The sequence below is a fragment of the Aedes albopictus genome, chromosome 2 (assembly GCF_035046485.1).
Source record: "Aedes albopictus strain Foshan chromosome 2, AalbF5, whole genome shotgun sequence".
In the NCBI taxonomy this organism is placed as follows: Eukaryota; Metazoa; Arthropoda; class Insecta; order Diptera; family Culicidae; genus Aedes; species Aedes albopictus.
In genome coordinates this window covers 93240853-93253763 of record NC_085137.1, presented here as the reverse complement: position 1 = coordinate 93253763, position 12911 = coordinate 93240853, and the positions used below count along the sequence as shown (strand labels likewise).

General features: G+C 34.3%; 1 protein-coding gene across 1 annotated transcript; it reads left to right on the top strand.

The window, feature by feature from the left end:
- The first annotated feature begins 1014 nt into the window (after nt 1-1014).
- Nucleotides 1015-12911, top strand: LOC115254960 (uncharacterized). Its single transcript, XM_029852651.2, has 4 exons — nt 1015-6336; nt 6393-6606; nt 11285-11788; nt 11858-12911. Exons 1-4 carry the CDS (start codon nt 6226-6228, stop codon nt 12823-12825), a joined length of 1797 nt encoding a protein of 598 aa, XP_029708511.1. The 5' UTR covers nt 1015-6225; the 3' UTR covers nt 12826-12911.

Sequence of the window (12911 nt, the reverse complement as noted above, 5' to 3'; positions counted from 1 at the left end):
CAAAAATTATAGATTTACCCAATGCTGGACACCCGGTGGCCACGGAACAGGTTCAGGGGACCCCAGGGTATCTGGCAGAAATGGTCAATTTTCGATGATAAAAGAACCCCGTCATGCGACACCTCAAAATTTGCATAATTCCGTGTGTAATCCAGTAGAACCAAAAATTATTGTTCTACCCAATGCTGGGCACCCGGTGGCCACGGAACAGGTTCAGGGGACCACAGGGTATCTGACAGAAATGGTCAATTTTCGATGGTGAAAGAGCCCCATCATGCGACACCTCAAAATTTGCACAATTCCGTGTGTAATCCAATAGAACCAAAAACTATAGTTTTACCCAATGCTGGGCACCCGGTGGACACGGAACAAGTTCTGGGGACCACAGGGTCTCCGACAGAAATGGCCAATTTTTGATTCCAAAAGAATCCCATCATGCGACACCTCAAAATTTGCACAATTCCGTGTGTAGTCTAGTAAAACCAGAAATTATAGTTTTACCCAACGCTGGGCACCCGGAGGCCACGGAACTCCACAGGATCTCTGGCAGAAATGTCTTGTCCCTTGTGATTAAGGGTTAAAACAAGCTTATCAACTTTCCACTTTAATTTAGTTGTCTCTCAACCGATTCTTCTTTTTTCAAGTATGCAATTTAAATAGTATCTGGGATTGTAAGTATAATGAAATTGAATTCTACCTTATATTTTTAAGATCTATTTTCAGAAAATACTGTATCTTCCTATAAATATTTTAAAATCAGTATGCCTTCAAGAAAAGCATCTCCCGGATACATCATAGTATATGAACAGTCTTCTTGAATTTATCCTCAAGGTGTATTCGCTTCTTTTAAGTTTTTAAAAAACATAAAATAAATTCACAAAATACCGTATCTTCATATATATATATATATATATATATATATATATATATATATATATATATATATATATATATATATATATATATATATATATATATATATATATATATATATATATATATATATATATATATATATATATATCTTCAAAAGTTGGAATTTATATACGAGAAGTTCATTGGAACGTCACCACAAACACCAAACACGCCAAACGGAATCCTCTCTAAAATGTATTCAAGATCTAAATATTCATTCTAAGCTTTAAAGTTTCATGTAACAAAACTCTGATTTTCTGTGAGAAAATCTACGGAAGATCAAGTGTGTAAGTGTTTGCATTGTCCACTTAGAATCCGTACGCGCTGCATATTTTCTAGTGACACGCTTAGTTTACTCATAAACTATTCCTCTTTTAATGGTGAAAATTTCACCGGTTTTCGTACAACGAATCAAAAGATATACCAGAATGAAAATAAGACGAACAAAAAAATCTAGCACAAACGCCTTGAAAATTCAACATTTTCAAGCGCGACTATAGCAAAAAGCTTAAATATCGCCAAAACTATCATTTGTTACGCGCTCAAATGTTATTGATCATGACATGAGAAGATGTCCCCTGCCGATTGGAGTTCGTGTTCATGGAGAAATTTACTACGAATATCATGGCATGGCGGGTAGTCCTCCTTTGGACACCGTTTTAGTAACAACATGATGATCAACTCAAAATTGTACAAGATCTAAAGCCTCAGAAATCACTAGCAATTTTTAAAACACCGCAAAGGACCAAAGAAGATTTGGCTTGGATTCGAAAGTTGTCACTACAGTCGAAAGATTTTCAGAGGCAACGCAAAAATTGAGTAGTGTTTTTCAAAATAACTCTTTCATAGTCTCCAATATACTACATCCATTCAAACGCCCCCATTTCCATAACTGAAAAAAATACTGGTCAAAACGATTAGGAATCTAAGAAAGACAGGAAAACCGACTCCGGACACTGCACTATAAAATATGTTTCCAAAAAAGCTTGATACTACAAATTTTACAGTTAGACAACTTTTGAAGGAAGTTTACATTAGTAAAATTAAAAAATAAAAGTAATAATTTTAATGATATTTTTTCATGAAGGCGCTCTAAAATATGCATGTTTTGAAAGGTTGACATTTTCACAAGCCAGTTTATTCCAGAGATATTCGTGATTCCGTGTGTACGGATTCTAAATGGACATGATTTATGTTAAGGAGCATCCATTTAGTACGTCATGCACAATTTAGGACTTTTAGCCACTCTCCCCCATTCGTGCGAGGTTTTCGTATATTTGATATATTTTCCGAGCCCACCCTCCCCCTTATAAGCGTGACGTACTTTATGGATCCCCCCTTTCTTCTTCTATTTCCTTCCATTACTAATATCATCACTAAATGTGCTGCGATTGTTTCCTACGACGGATGTCACACAATTATGCAGCAATAATTACCGTAAAACTGGGTAACATTGATTAGCGGTGTAACTCACCTTGATTTTTGTCGTGGAATGTTCAAGATTTGATTTTTCCTGAAGAATAGTCAAGGTGATCAAAGGTTCCCCGCTGATCAATGTTACCCCGTTTTACGGTACTTCTCCCTATCAAGAATTCGATATAGATGGTAGAGAATAATGCGATAGGGTAGGTGTTCCAATATTCGCTGCCCCCAAGCAATTCTTATGGAGGGTGGTGAATACTGGAGCAGGAGTGGCAATACTGATTTATGGAGCTAAAATTTTATGAAAACTTTTTTATTCTTAATTTTTTTGAGTAAACTTAAAGCATCCAAAGCATCCAGCGTTTTCATATCATTTGGATGTGTTTTACTTTACAAAAAAATCATTCATATCGATCTATACAGCGAAAGGCTGAATAATACAGGGTGGCGAATACTGCTACATGGCGAATTCTCGAACACCAACCCTATATGGAATCATGCGATAGTGTGTGATAATGGCTTACGAGTAGATCAACAATGCAACACCGCACTGCCTAGTGCTATTCGAATCTTTGTCTCAGTCGGACTCGTGGTCGTGATTCTTCGCGCCGATAACAAAGTTACGGTTGTTTTTATTTCACAGTGCAAAAAATACGCGAATATTTTAAAGTTTTGATCATTTTCTTTAACATTAAATTAATTCAAGCGTGTCGATATCATAAAAAGTTTATTTTTTACAGAAAAAGATACAATTATTTTTAAAAGCTTAATCTCGGTTTATTTCTACCGAGATTTAGACAGCCGAACAGTACTCCGAAAGAATGAAAATGTTACTGGACATGGCCAACTTTCATCTAAAGAAAATAATTTTTGTCTAAAACAAAATTCCGTTGTAAACTTTTAAAACTCAAATATGGTTTTGTTGCATTTGATACTTTGGGCTGTTTGGTTGATGCTCAGGAACCAATGATAAAATTTTGTTTACTTTCGATAGCCTAAAAAATGTTGCGCAGTGTTTGTTATGAATTATTTTGGCTGATTACTTCTAATATTCCATGTCGTTTTAGCTGTTCTAAGTGCGTCGCTAATATAAAAAGTATTCGAAAAGAACGCTGAAATCAAACGTTGAACACAAAACGTTACTGCGTCCGAATAAAAAAACAGATATTTTTTTAATTGATTTCTAGTTCAAAAAAATTGTGTTTTAATAGTGAATTGTACAAAACAACATAAAAACACAATGCATGCCTGGTTTGGAATCTAGGAACAGATAGAAAATACTAAAATTTCTTACAAAACAACATTTTTGCACATTTTTCCAAACCTGCTTTTCAGAAACAACTCGAGAATTAAAATTCGAATTGTTATGACTTACAGAATACCATTTAAATCCAATCAGCAACTGAAGTTCTACATTTTAAGACTGAATTATTAAACACAAAAAAGTAGATTTATCACCCCACTTACGATTTGATTTGTTTTTATTGTTAAGTAAAGTTAAGTAAACCAGTTTATATAAGAAAAAAGCTTTTATATGGATTGTATCGTAAAATAATTAGCAATGTTTATGACGTTATATCTCAACACTGAATTAAATAAGTCTTTTTATTTCGGTTCTACTAGCAAATCTTTACGATTTAGTTAAATATGAGTCCAACATTTCTTTATTTTAGAATCTTAAGTATTATTGAAGTATGGATAGATTAATGCATGTCACAAAATAAAAATCTGATCAAAATTCGGTTTCTTAAAATATTTCCTCGCAATTAAATAGTTTGTAGCGAGTAAAATTTGTAATGAAAAAAATGTGGAAAAAACATCTTGTTGGGGATTACGCACACTTTATATATTACATAACACCGGTTTTCGAAATAGATATTTTCCATACAAAAAACATCATCAACTTATTATCGGACTGTAAAAAAAGCGTAAATTTAGTTCTTTGCTATAACTACTCCTCTATTATGTACATCGAATAATAAAAAAAGGTTTTTTCGCTTTGTATAATTTTAATTGACATCAACGTGATTAGATGGAACACCATCAAACTGAATACCTGAAAAATGCGTTATTTTCAGTGATTCGAAATACTTTAAAATTCAGAGGAAATTGTCCTTGGTGATCGTGAGAATTGTACCTATGTATGTATTTGCTTAATGAGCCGGATTTTTGTTTTTTCTTATACTTGCTTCCACATTTTTTTTGCAAATTAATTTTTTTGTGCCGAATTTTTAAAACATGTGTTTAGTTTTCGAGCAAAGCTCAAGTAAAATGACTATTTCTAGAAAGTTGCAGTTCGATTTCTTTTTCAATGATTTATACTATATTTCTAAACATCAAATTACTATTTTTGGGTATTTGGCATCTCAGTCTGATTTGGTCAATCAAAAACAACTATATGTTTTCTTAGTCCGACGTTTCGGTTCTTAAGGTCCAATAAATCAGACTGAGATGCCAAAAACCCAAAAATATTATCCAACGTACAGTCGATCATCCAGTTAACCGTTCAGCTATCGCGCGATCAGCCGTCCTCTGCAGCACCGCGCTGTTGCTGTGTACAACGAACGAGCTTTTTTAAGCGAGTTTTACACAATACAACAGCGCGATCAGCGAAAGGTTAAACATCAAATTACTTGTATGTTGAACCTAATCTTTTGAAGCCGTTTTCATCATTGCTAATAACTTTTCGATACAGTCCTTATACGAATGCTTTGCTCGGCAAAATTACAGTTTCTGTTTCTGAATCAGTAGTTGTACTTGAGTTCAAGTGTGCTTAGTAATAAGAATCCAAAGTGCCTAGAACTGAAATACAAAAAAAAATGTCATCGACCGAATGTCTCCACTCACCTGACTCATTTTGCTACGTCTGTGGAGAGTTTATAAGCTCCCGTGTGAAAAAGTGTTCAATTTCTGATGGAGCTAAATTAAGACAAGCATACCAAGAATATTTTGGCCTGGAAATCAAAAACCAAGACAAATATTGGGTTCCACATTTCGTTTGTCAGAGTTGTGCTGTTGGATTGCTTAGTAGGTTTTAGATAAATTGACAATTTTATTAGTAACAATATTTCAAACGCGCGTAATTTGTTGGAGTTCTGATAAACCGAACTATTTGCCATTTTGAATAATTTCCACTGTTTTTATCCGTAAATTGCCGGAAAACAATTTCCGTATGTGTTGTGGGTACGAATTTCTTCTACAGAATGTTAGTAATATAGTTCACAATTAATTGGGATGAACAACTTTCTTATCAGTTAGGTCTAGTATGTTTGCCACCATCGATGGTTTTCATATGGTAAATAGTTCGGTTTAGCAGAACCCTGACCAATTGCTTTTGAAAACAACTCTATTTTAAAGCCGTAGGTCGTACTTTAGCCCTACTATACAATTCACTATTTGAAAAGTAGAGATGCTTTCAGCCATCTAAATAATGAATTTATTTAAAAATTCTTTCTACTAGAATTAGTATAAACCTCTTTTATATAGTGGCTATGGATTTTAGGTAGGACTGAAATACGACTTGACAGAAAAGGCCGTCTTCAAAAGCAATTATGCCCTGTTGAAATTTTGATACCGCATTTGAGCTTTCTAGCTTATTTTTCAATAGAAACAAAAAAAAATATAATATGTTTTCTCTTCAAAGAACCAGCAAAAGATAGATCAGCAAGGTTGAAATTTGACAGGCCAAGAATTTGGAGTCAGCCAACTAGCCATCAAAATGACTGTTATTTTTGTTTGGCAAAAATCTTTCGCGGGAGGAACTTAAATATTTATCCAAATATTCCTTCATCACAAGCTCCAACCCTGTATGCTGGACCAAGCGGATCTGGTCTAAGTCGCACAAATGTCTCTGCAACTGGTGATGCTCGAAGGGTTTCAACTTCAGATATGGAAGAACAACAAGTGGCAGCAGCTGAACAGATCGTCGATCATACTTCAGAAAACGTTGCATCAAGTGTTAATCAGAAATTACGGCCTGTTGACAATGGCAAACCAGAGGTAAATTACTAAATGTGCTTGAAAAGCTTTAGCTAAATTTCTGTTCACTTTTTCAGATGCTTTGGCGATCTGATGACTGCAATCATCATCCAGATGATTTTTGTTACATTTGTGGTTACTTTATTACCAGGACAACAACCAAACATACATTGCGAAAAGATACCAAGTTATATGAAGCATACAAGCAATATTTCAACATCGAAGTCGAACATCAAGATAAACAGTGGGTGCCACATTATGCCTGTCATAATTGCACAAGACGGTTGCATGGTACAGTATTTAATTTAGAATGATTTTTTTATCTATACAATACTGCCATTCTAAGCGTATCTGTACCATGTTGTTTTTCAACGAGGTTGACCCATTCGCTCTAACAAAAACAATATTTTAAAATCAATGTCAGAAAGATACATAACGTTATTGTGCTATATTAAGCTATGAAACCTGATGAAAACAAAAATCCAATTAATTTTAAATGGCTTTGTAACTGAGAAAAATGCTACTTGCATTGAATTCAACATAGTTCAGATATGCTTAAAAGGGCAGAATAGACGTTCTATAACTTATTCATATGTTTACGTTTTACTGCTTTTTCTAACAAATGGTTGTGTCAGAAATCTGTTTTTATTTCACTCGAAAAATTTCTGGTATTTGAACCAAAAACAAAACAGTAGTTGGGTCTATGATGATGAATGGACCAATTTCGTTGATTCCAACACTTAGTCATAATAGAAGCCTCTTTTATATATAAAGTAGCCAATTTTATACAGCCAAGTTGTGATTCGCTGAAAGCTTTACTCATCTAATTTTCAAAAAACGACATAGAAGCATGAAATAACTAGCACATTTATTTTATAAATTAACTTTTATGAGCAAAAGATTCTGATCTTGGTGGACCATTGCTGCTTATGGTTGGACCAAATAAATGATCATGGATGAACCAACGAAACATGAAGACATTTTTTCGACTAACCTTTTCTTATTCCTTGTGAATCGCAGCGAAAATTGGACTTCAGGTCAGCATTGTCGTTCCGAAACGAATCGGTGTTGCAAGAAGTGATAACCAATTAATGTACGAGGCTTTCGGTTGGCCAAACGATCGGTAGCGGGCCGCAGATACCGCGCACGGAATCCGGATATGATATTAAAATGATGAAACTTCGGGAGCCTCGGTGTACTGGGCGAATTTCAGGACGAGCAGCTATCCATACGGTCGGGGCGCGATGGCAAAGGCTCTGTTATTTGATATAATGTACGTAGAGATCAAATATTTGCAATTTCAAAACTCTTCCACTTCATTTTGAGACCGACGAACGTTTTGAAATTGACATCGCGCGCAAAGAAAACTGTAAACAAACTAAGCCGGACCTAGTAACCAACGGTGTAATGGTTTGGTCCAACCAAGATTACACCGTTTCGGTATTTTCATAAATAAACTGCATTCAAAAATATTTCGGGGAAACGGTCCATTCGGGGAAACGGTTCATTCGGGGAATCGTTTTTCGAGGGAAAAACTTTCGGAGAAACTTCTTTCGGGGTACTGGTTTTCGGACAAATGTCGGTCAACCGCCAAAGAAGGTTAGATATTTTTGCAATAGAATAACGAAAAAAGATCAGGAAATGAAAAAGAATTTCTATGTTCTCGATGCTACAAACTGAGCATTTTTGGTGCTCCACTAGGGCTTCTAGAAAGCCTTTCTAAAACCATTAATAATTTAAATATTTGGCGGTAATTTAATTAAAACCGATGTGATTTCAATGAAGAAAGAGTCATATTTTGTCATTAGTGAGAGTGTAGTTTGAGTTTTTAAGAAAACAATACATTATTTTGGGTTTTCAAAATTGGTCCAACCATGATCAGTTTTTGGACTGGCCCATTCATCATCATCTACCCTACTTCTAATGTATTTTCCAACAATACCACAAAGAAGTCAAGATGCATGCTCTCGGTTTTTACAAGGCAGCCATTTTTTTAATTCTCTCATATATGTCTTTATTTTTTTTTTAAGATAATTTTTAATCTTTCACAGAAATGTCTTCTTGAGTGCTACTAGAGAATTGTTGAGGAATTCTTCCTGAGATTTCTTAGAAAATTTTACATACTTAGTTTCGACTGTATACACTTTGAAGATGAATGCAATTGAATTCCTAAAGTAACTTTGATGTTCTGCACACCGCAAATTTTTAGCTGCCTTGTATTTGATTGGGCCGATTTTTTGGTTGTGATAAGTTTCAGGTAAAGCTAACTTCCATCCTAAACTCAGCAAAATTAATTGAAAGGCAACCCAGAGATTTCGGTGGGTGTAAAGTGATTGCCACTGGAGTTCCGAAGAAAACCACCAGGGTGATGTTTCAATGAAAGAGAATTATTGTATGAAAGAGGAATAAAATGAAATGTAACATGGGTCATTCCATACCAAATCGACAAATCGATTGGCACATGATATTCCAAGTAATGTTCAAAGTAATTTCAGCAGGTCGGAAATGGCTTATAATGGCCTCAGCTCGATTTGTAACACTCGGAGATTATCCGTTCAACCTACACACTATTTTTAAATTTTGATTATTTTTGAAAAAAATCCGTAAATCGCATTACGTATTTACTGATTTCTGATCAGCCAGGAATCATACCGCTTATCTTTTTATGTCTCTAAAAAGGTTTTTCTGTGTAGAATCTGATAAAAATAATCTCAATATGGTTTTCCTGACATTTCTCTCAAATTTATACGTTTTAATCCGATTTTGATAGATATCTCAAGAACACCCCTTTTATTTCTCGATTTTTCAATTTTAAAAGATTTTTCTGAGAGTTTCCCACTTTTTTCGCTTATTTGTACAGAGTAAAATAAGTATAACCTTCGTGGGATATTGTAAAAGTTGGGTTTCGAGTTATCAGAAAAATTAGCTCCTATTGAATAATATTCAGTTGTTTACTTATAATAGTCATTTATTGCGTTTAACTGTTTCAAAATCAGAATCCCTTACATATATAGATGACAGTAGTCTAAAAAACAGACCAATAAATAAAAAACAATATAAATATAAATATTTTCATCATGAAGAAATCTTCGTTATTAGAGAAAAGTTATAGGATCAGCGTACCATTAAAAATCTTACGCGCCTAAATTTATCCTAACCGTAAACAGACTGTTACGGCACCGATTAATTCAGTTCATTTTAACATCATGGGTGCTCACTCCTGAAAAAAAGTACAAAAAAGACAAAACAACAGTTGAAACTTTGCCTTCAGTAGGACTAAACTGGGAGCACCATGTTGAAAGGTAGGAACTGTACCGTGTAGGCACCAAACTCTGCGCAAAACCCACTAAGCTCAAAAGTTTTTCTTCCAATACAAATTGTTTAAGAGTTCCAAAATTAACTAAATTTTCTCCCAATTACTGTTTTTTCTAGTTGACGTTACATCTAAAAATAGTGCTGAAAAGCATGAAGTCTGATGAATATTTGTCTATAATCAACTAAAAATTGACCAAAATGTCACTTAAGCCACTATGTATCTGGGGGCCCCTCAATTGAAACAGATAGTTCACAATACTGACTTTTATTTCTACTTTATCTACGGTAGAACTATAAGCACAACATCTTATTATTGTTTATCATTGTTCTATCTATGCCAGTTCATTATAGGAGTCCGTTGGGACTGTTCAGCGATTACAGGCAGTGTAGCTCAGAGGAGAATCAATGTACAATTACGACTAGAGCGTTTGTTCGAATGGTTGGGTGGAGGATGGAAAACATTTCTTTATGGTGATTTCAAAGACTAAACATTTGTCATGTATTAGAGTGAATTTTTGATAAGATCTAGAGTCTAGACCAACAGGTGCTCCTCTCACATGTTGGTCTAGTAAGTTGAAAATTCAATCCCACAACAATATCAAACTTGTTTAGGGTAGTATATTAATTATATTGATTAAATGTTTATGTAATTTAGTTTTTTTACTATTACGAATGATATGCTCGATAGGTGATATAATATATGTAATACATGACGATAATAATATTAACCAATGAATGTCATACTGTAGGTTCACATTTCCCTAAATACTCGAAGCACTACTTTAAAATTGTCTATCGTTGTTAATACAAATATTACTCTGTACAAAGAAGCGGAAAAGATGGGAAACTGTCAAAAAAATCTTTTAAAATTAAAAAATCGACAAAAAAGAGGGGTGTTTTTGAGAAATCTTTCAAAATAGGATTAAAACACATAAATGATAGATAAATTTCAAGAAATCCGTGTTGTGATTATTTCTATCAGATTCTACGCAGAAAAAGCTTTTTAGGGACATAAAAAGATAAACAGAGTGACTTCTGGCTGACCAGATATGAGTGAATGCATATTGCGTTTTACGAGATTTTTTCAAAAATAATTAAAAATTCAAATTTTGTTGTGGATTGAACGAATGATCTCCGAGTGTTAGAAATCGAGCTGAGAGTTTTTTAAGGCAGGCTCTATTCAACTAGAATATATAAATTAGTATTTGAAAGATTAGTGGCAAAAACATATGAAAAATTTGTCGATTTGACATGGAATGACCCACATTTTATTTGGATGAATACAAAATGTATCAAGTATCGTAAAACTTTAGTATGGTAAAACATGTATTTTCAACGCAATATGGTATATCAAGATAAGCACTTCAGGTTTGAAATATTTTTGGGAGAAAAGGTATTATTTATTAGTCATTTTAGAAATTTGTAAAACTTAAATCTTCTCTGAGCAGCATTACCATTTTTAAATATTTCTATGTGTTGTATTATAGATTTACTCAGGAAAGAATGAAAACTATTTCATACTTGTCATAACAAAATCTTGTACAATTTTTATACCATCAAAAACTGTTAGCAGAATGTTTATGTTATATTTACTATTTATTGATTCCTTTTAAATTCTCAATTATTCAAATACAAATATTCAAACAAATTTCAGGTTGGTACCAAGGAGAAAACAGATTAATGGAATTTGCTGTGCCTCGGATTTGGCATTCACCTTCAAATCATCAAACCGACTGTTATTTTTGTGTTGTGAATTTGGCTAGTGGTCAAAAAAAGTCAACTTACCCTGATATCCCTTCATCACGTGCGCCAATTCCACATTCCGCTGAACGCCCCATACCTCAACGTACCTGTGAAACGGCTGTTAGTACCACTACAATATCGACAGTTAGTGGAAGTTCTGTCCCAAGTAGTGAGTCTTTACAACTTCAAGGAGGAGTGCTCAATATTCCACATTATCCGAATCAAACGGAAATAAATGATTTGATTCGTGACCTTGCACTCCCTAAAAACAAAAGCGAATTATTGTTATCTAGGCTGAAGCAATGGAGTTTGCTGGATGAATCCGTCAGAATAACATCCCAGAGAACTCGCGATGAAGAGTTTTCCTCCTATTACACCAGCGAAGATGGAATTTGCTTTTGTAGAGATATCGAGGGTGGGTATTTCTATCTATTCGGATGACAACAGCATCAAAACGAAGAAAACTGTATCTCTTTTTTTGCAGGTCTATTTTCTGAAATCGGCATTCCATTGATTGTAAGAGACTGGCGGCTCTTTATTGATGGCTCTTCAAAAAGTTTGAAGGTTGTGCTACTGCACAACCGCGTAAAAAGCGAGCAGTACCCATCTCTACCCATTGCACACTCCATTCTCCTGAAAGAAAGTTATGCCACAACAAAATTGTTATTCAACAAAATTCAGTATGAAAAATTTGGTTGGGAGGTAATAGGCGACTTTAAAATGATTGGTTTCCTAATTGGATTACAAGGAGGGTATACTAAATTCCCTTGTTTCCTGTGCCTGTGGGACAGCAGAGACACAGAGAACCACTATAAAATTAAAAATTGGGAAATCAGAGCCCAATACAAAATCGGCGAAAAAAATGTTAAAAACGATCCAGTAGTGAACATGGAAAAAATTTTAATGCCACCTCTTCATATAAAACTTGGTTTGATTAAGCAATTCGTGAAAGCATTGAATAAGGATTCGGAATCATTTAAGTTTATAACAAAACTGTTTCCGAAACTTTCCGAGGCAAAAATAACTGCCGGTGTTTTTACAGGACCACAAGTAAAAAAACTTATAAAATCGGAATCGTTTCCGAAATTATTGAATGAGAAAGAAAAGGCAGCCTGGAAAAGCTTTCGAGATATAGTTCAAGGATTTTTAGGGAATAATCGTGATCCAAGATATGAGGCCATAGTACATGAACTGATGAAAAATTTTGAAACCATGGGGTGTCGAATGTCACTAAAGGTGCACATTCTTCATTCTCATTTGGATAAATTTAAAGAAAATATGGGTGTATACTCAGAGGAACAAGGCGAACGTTTTCATCAAGATATAAAACATATGGAGCAACGATATCAGTGCCAAGCAACATCGAAAATGATGGGTGATTATGTGTGGAGTCTCATGCGAGACACAACAACGGAGTATACGCGTCAACCTATTTCGAAATTGCATTTTTAAGTATATTATAGTATGTTATTTTTCAAATAAAAATGTGTGCAAAATGTGTATATTCGAAATATATTTCCTAAAATGTCTCATTCGCA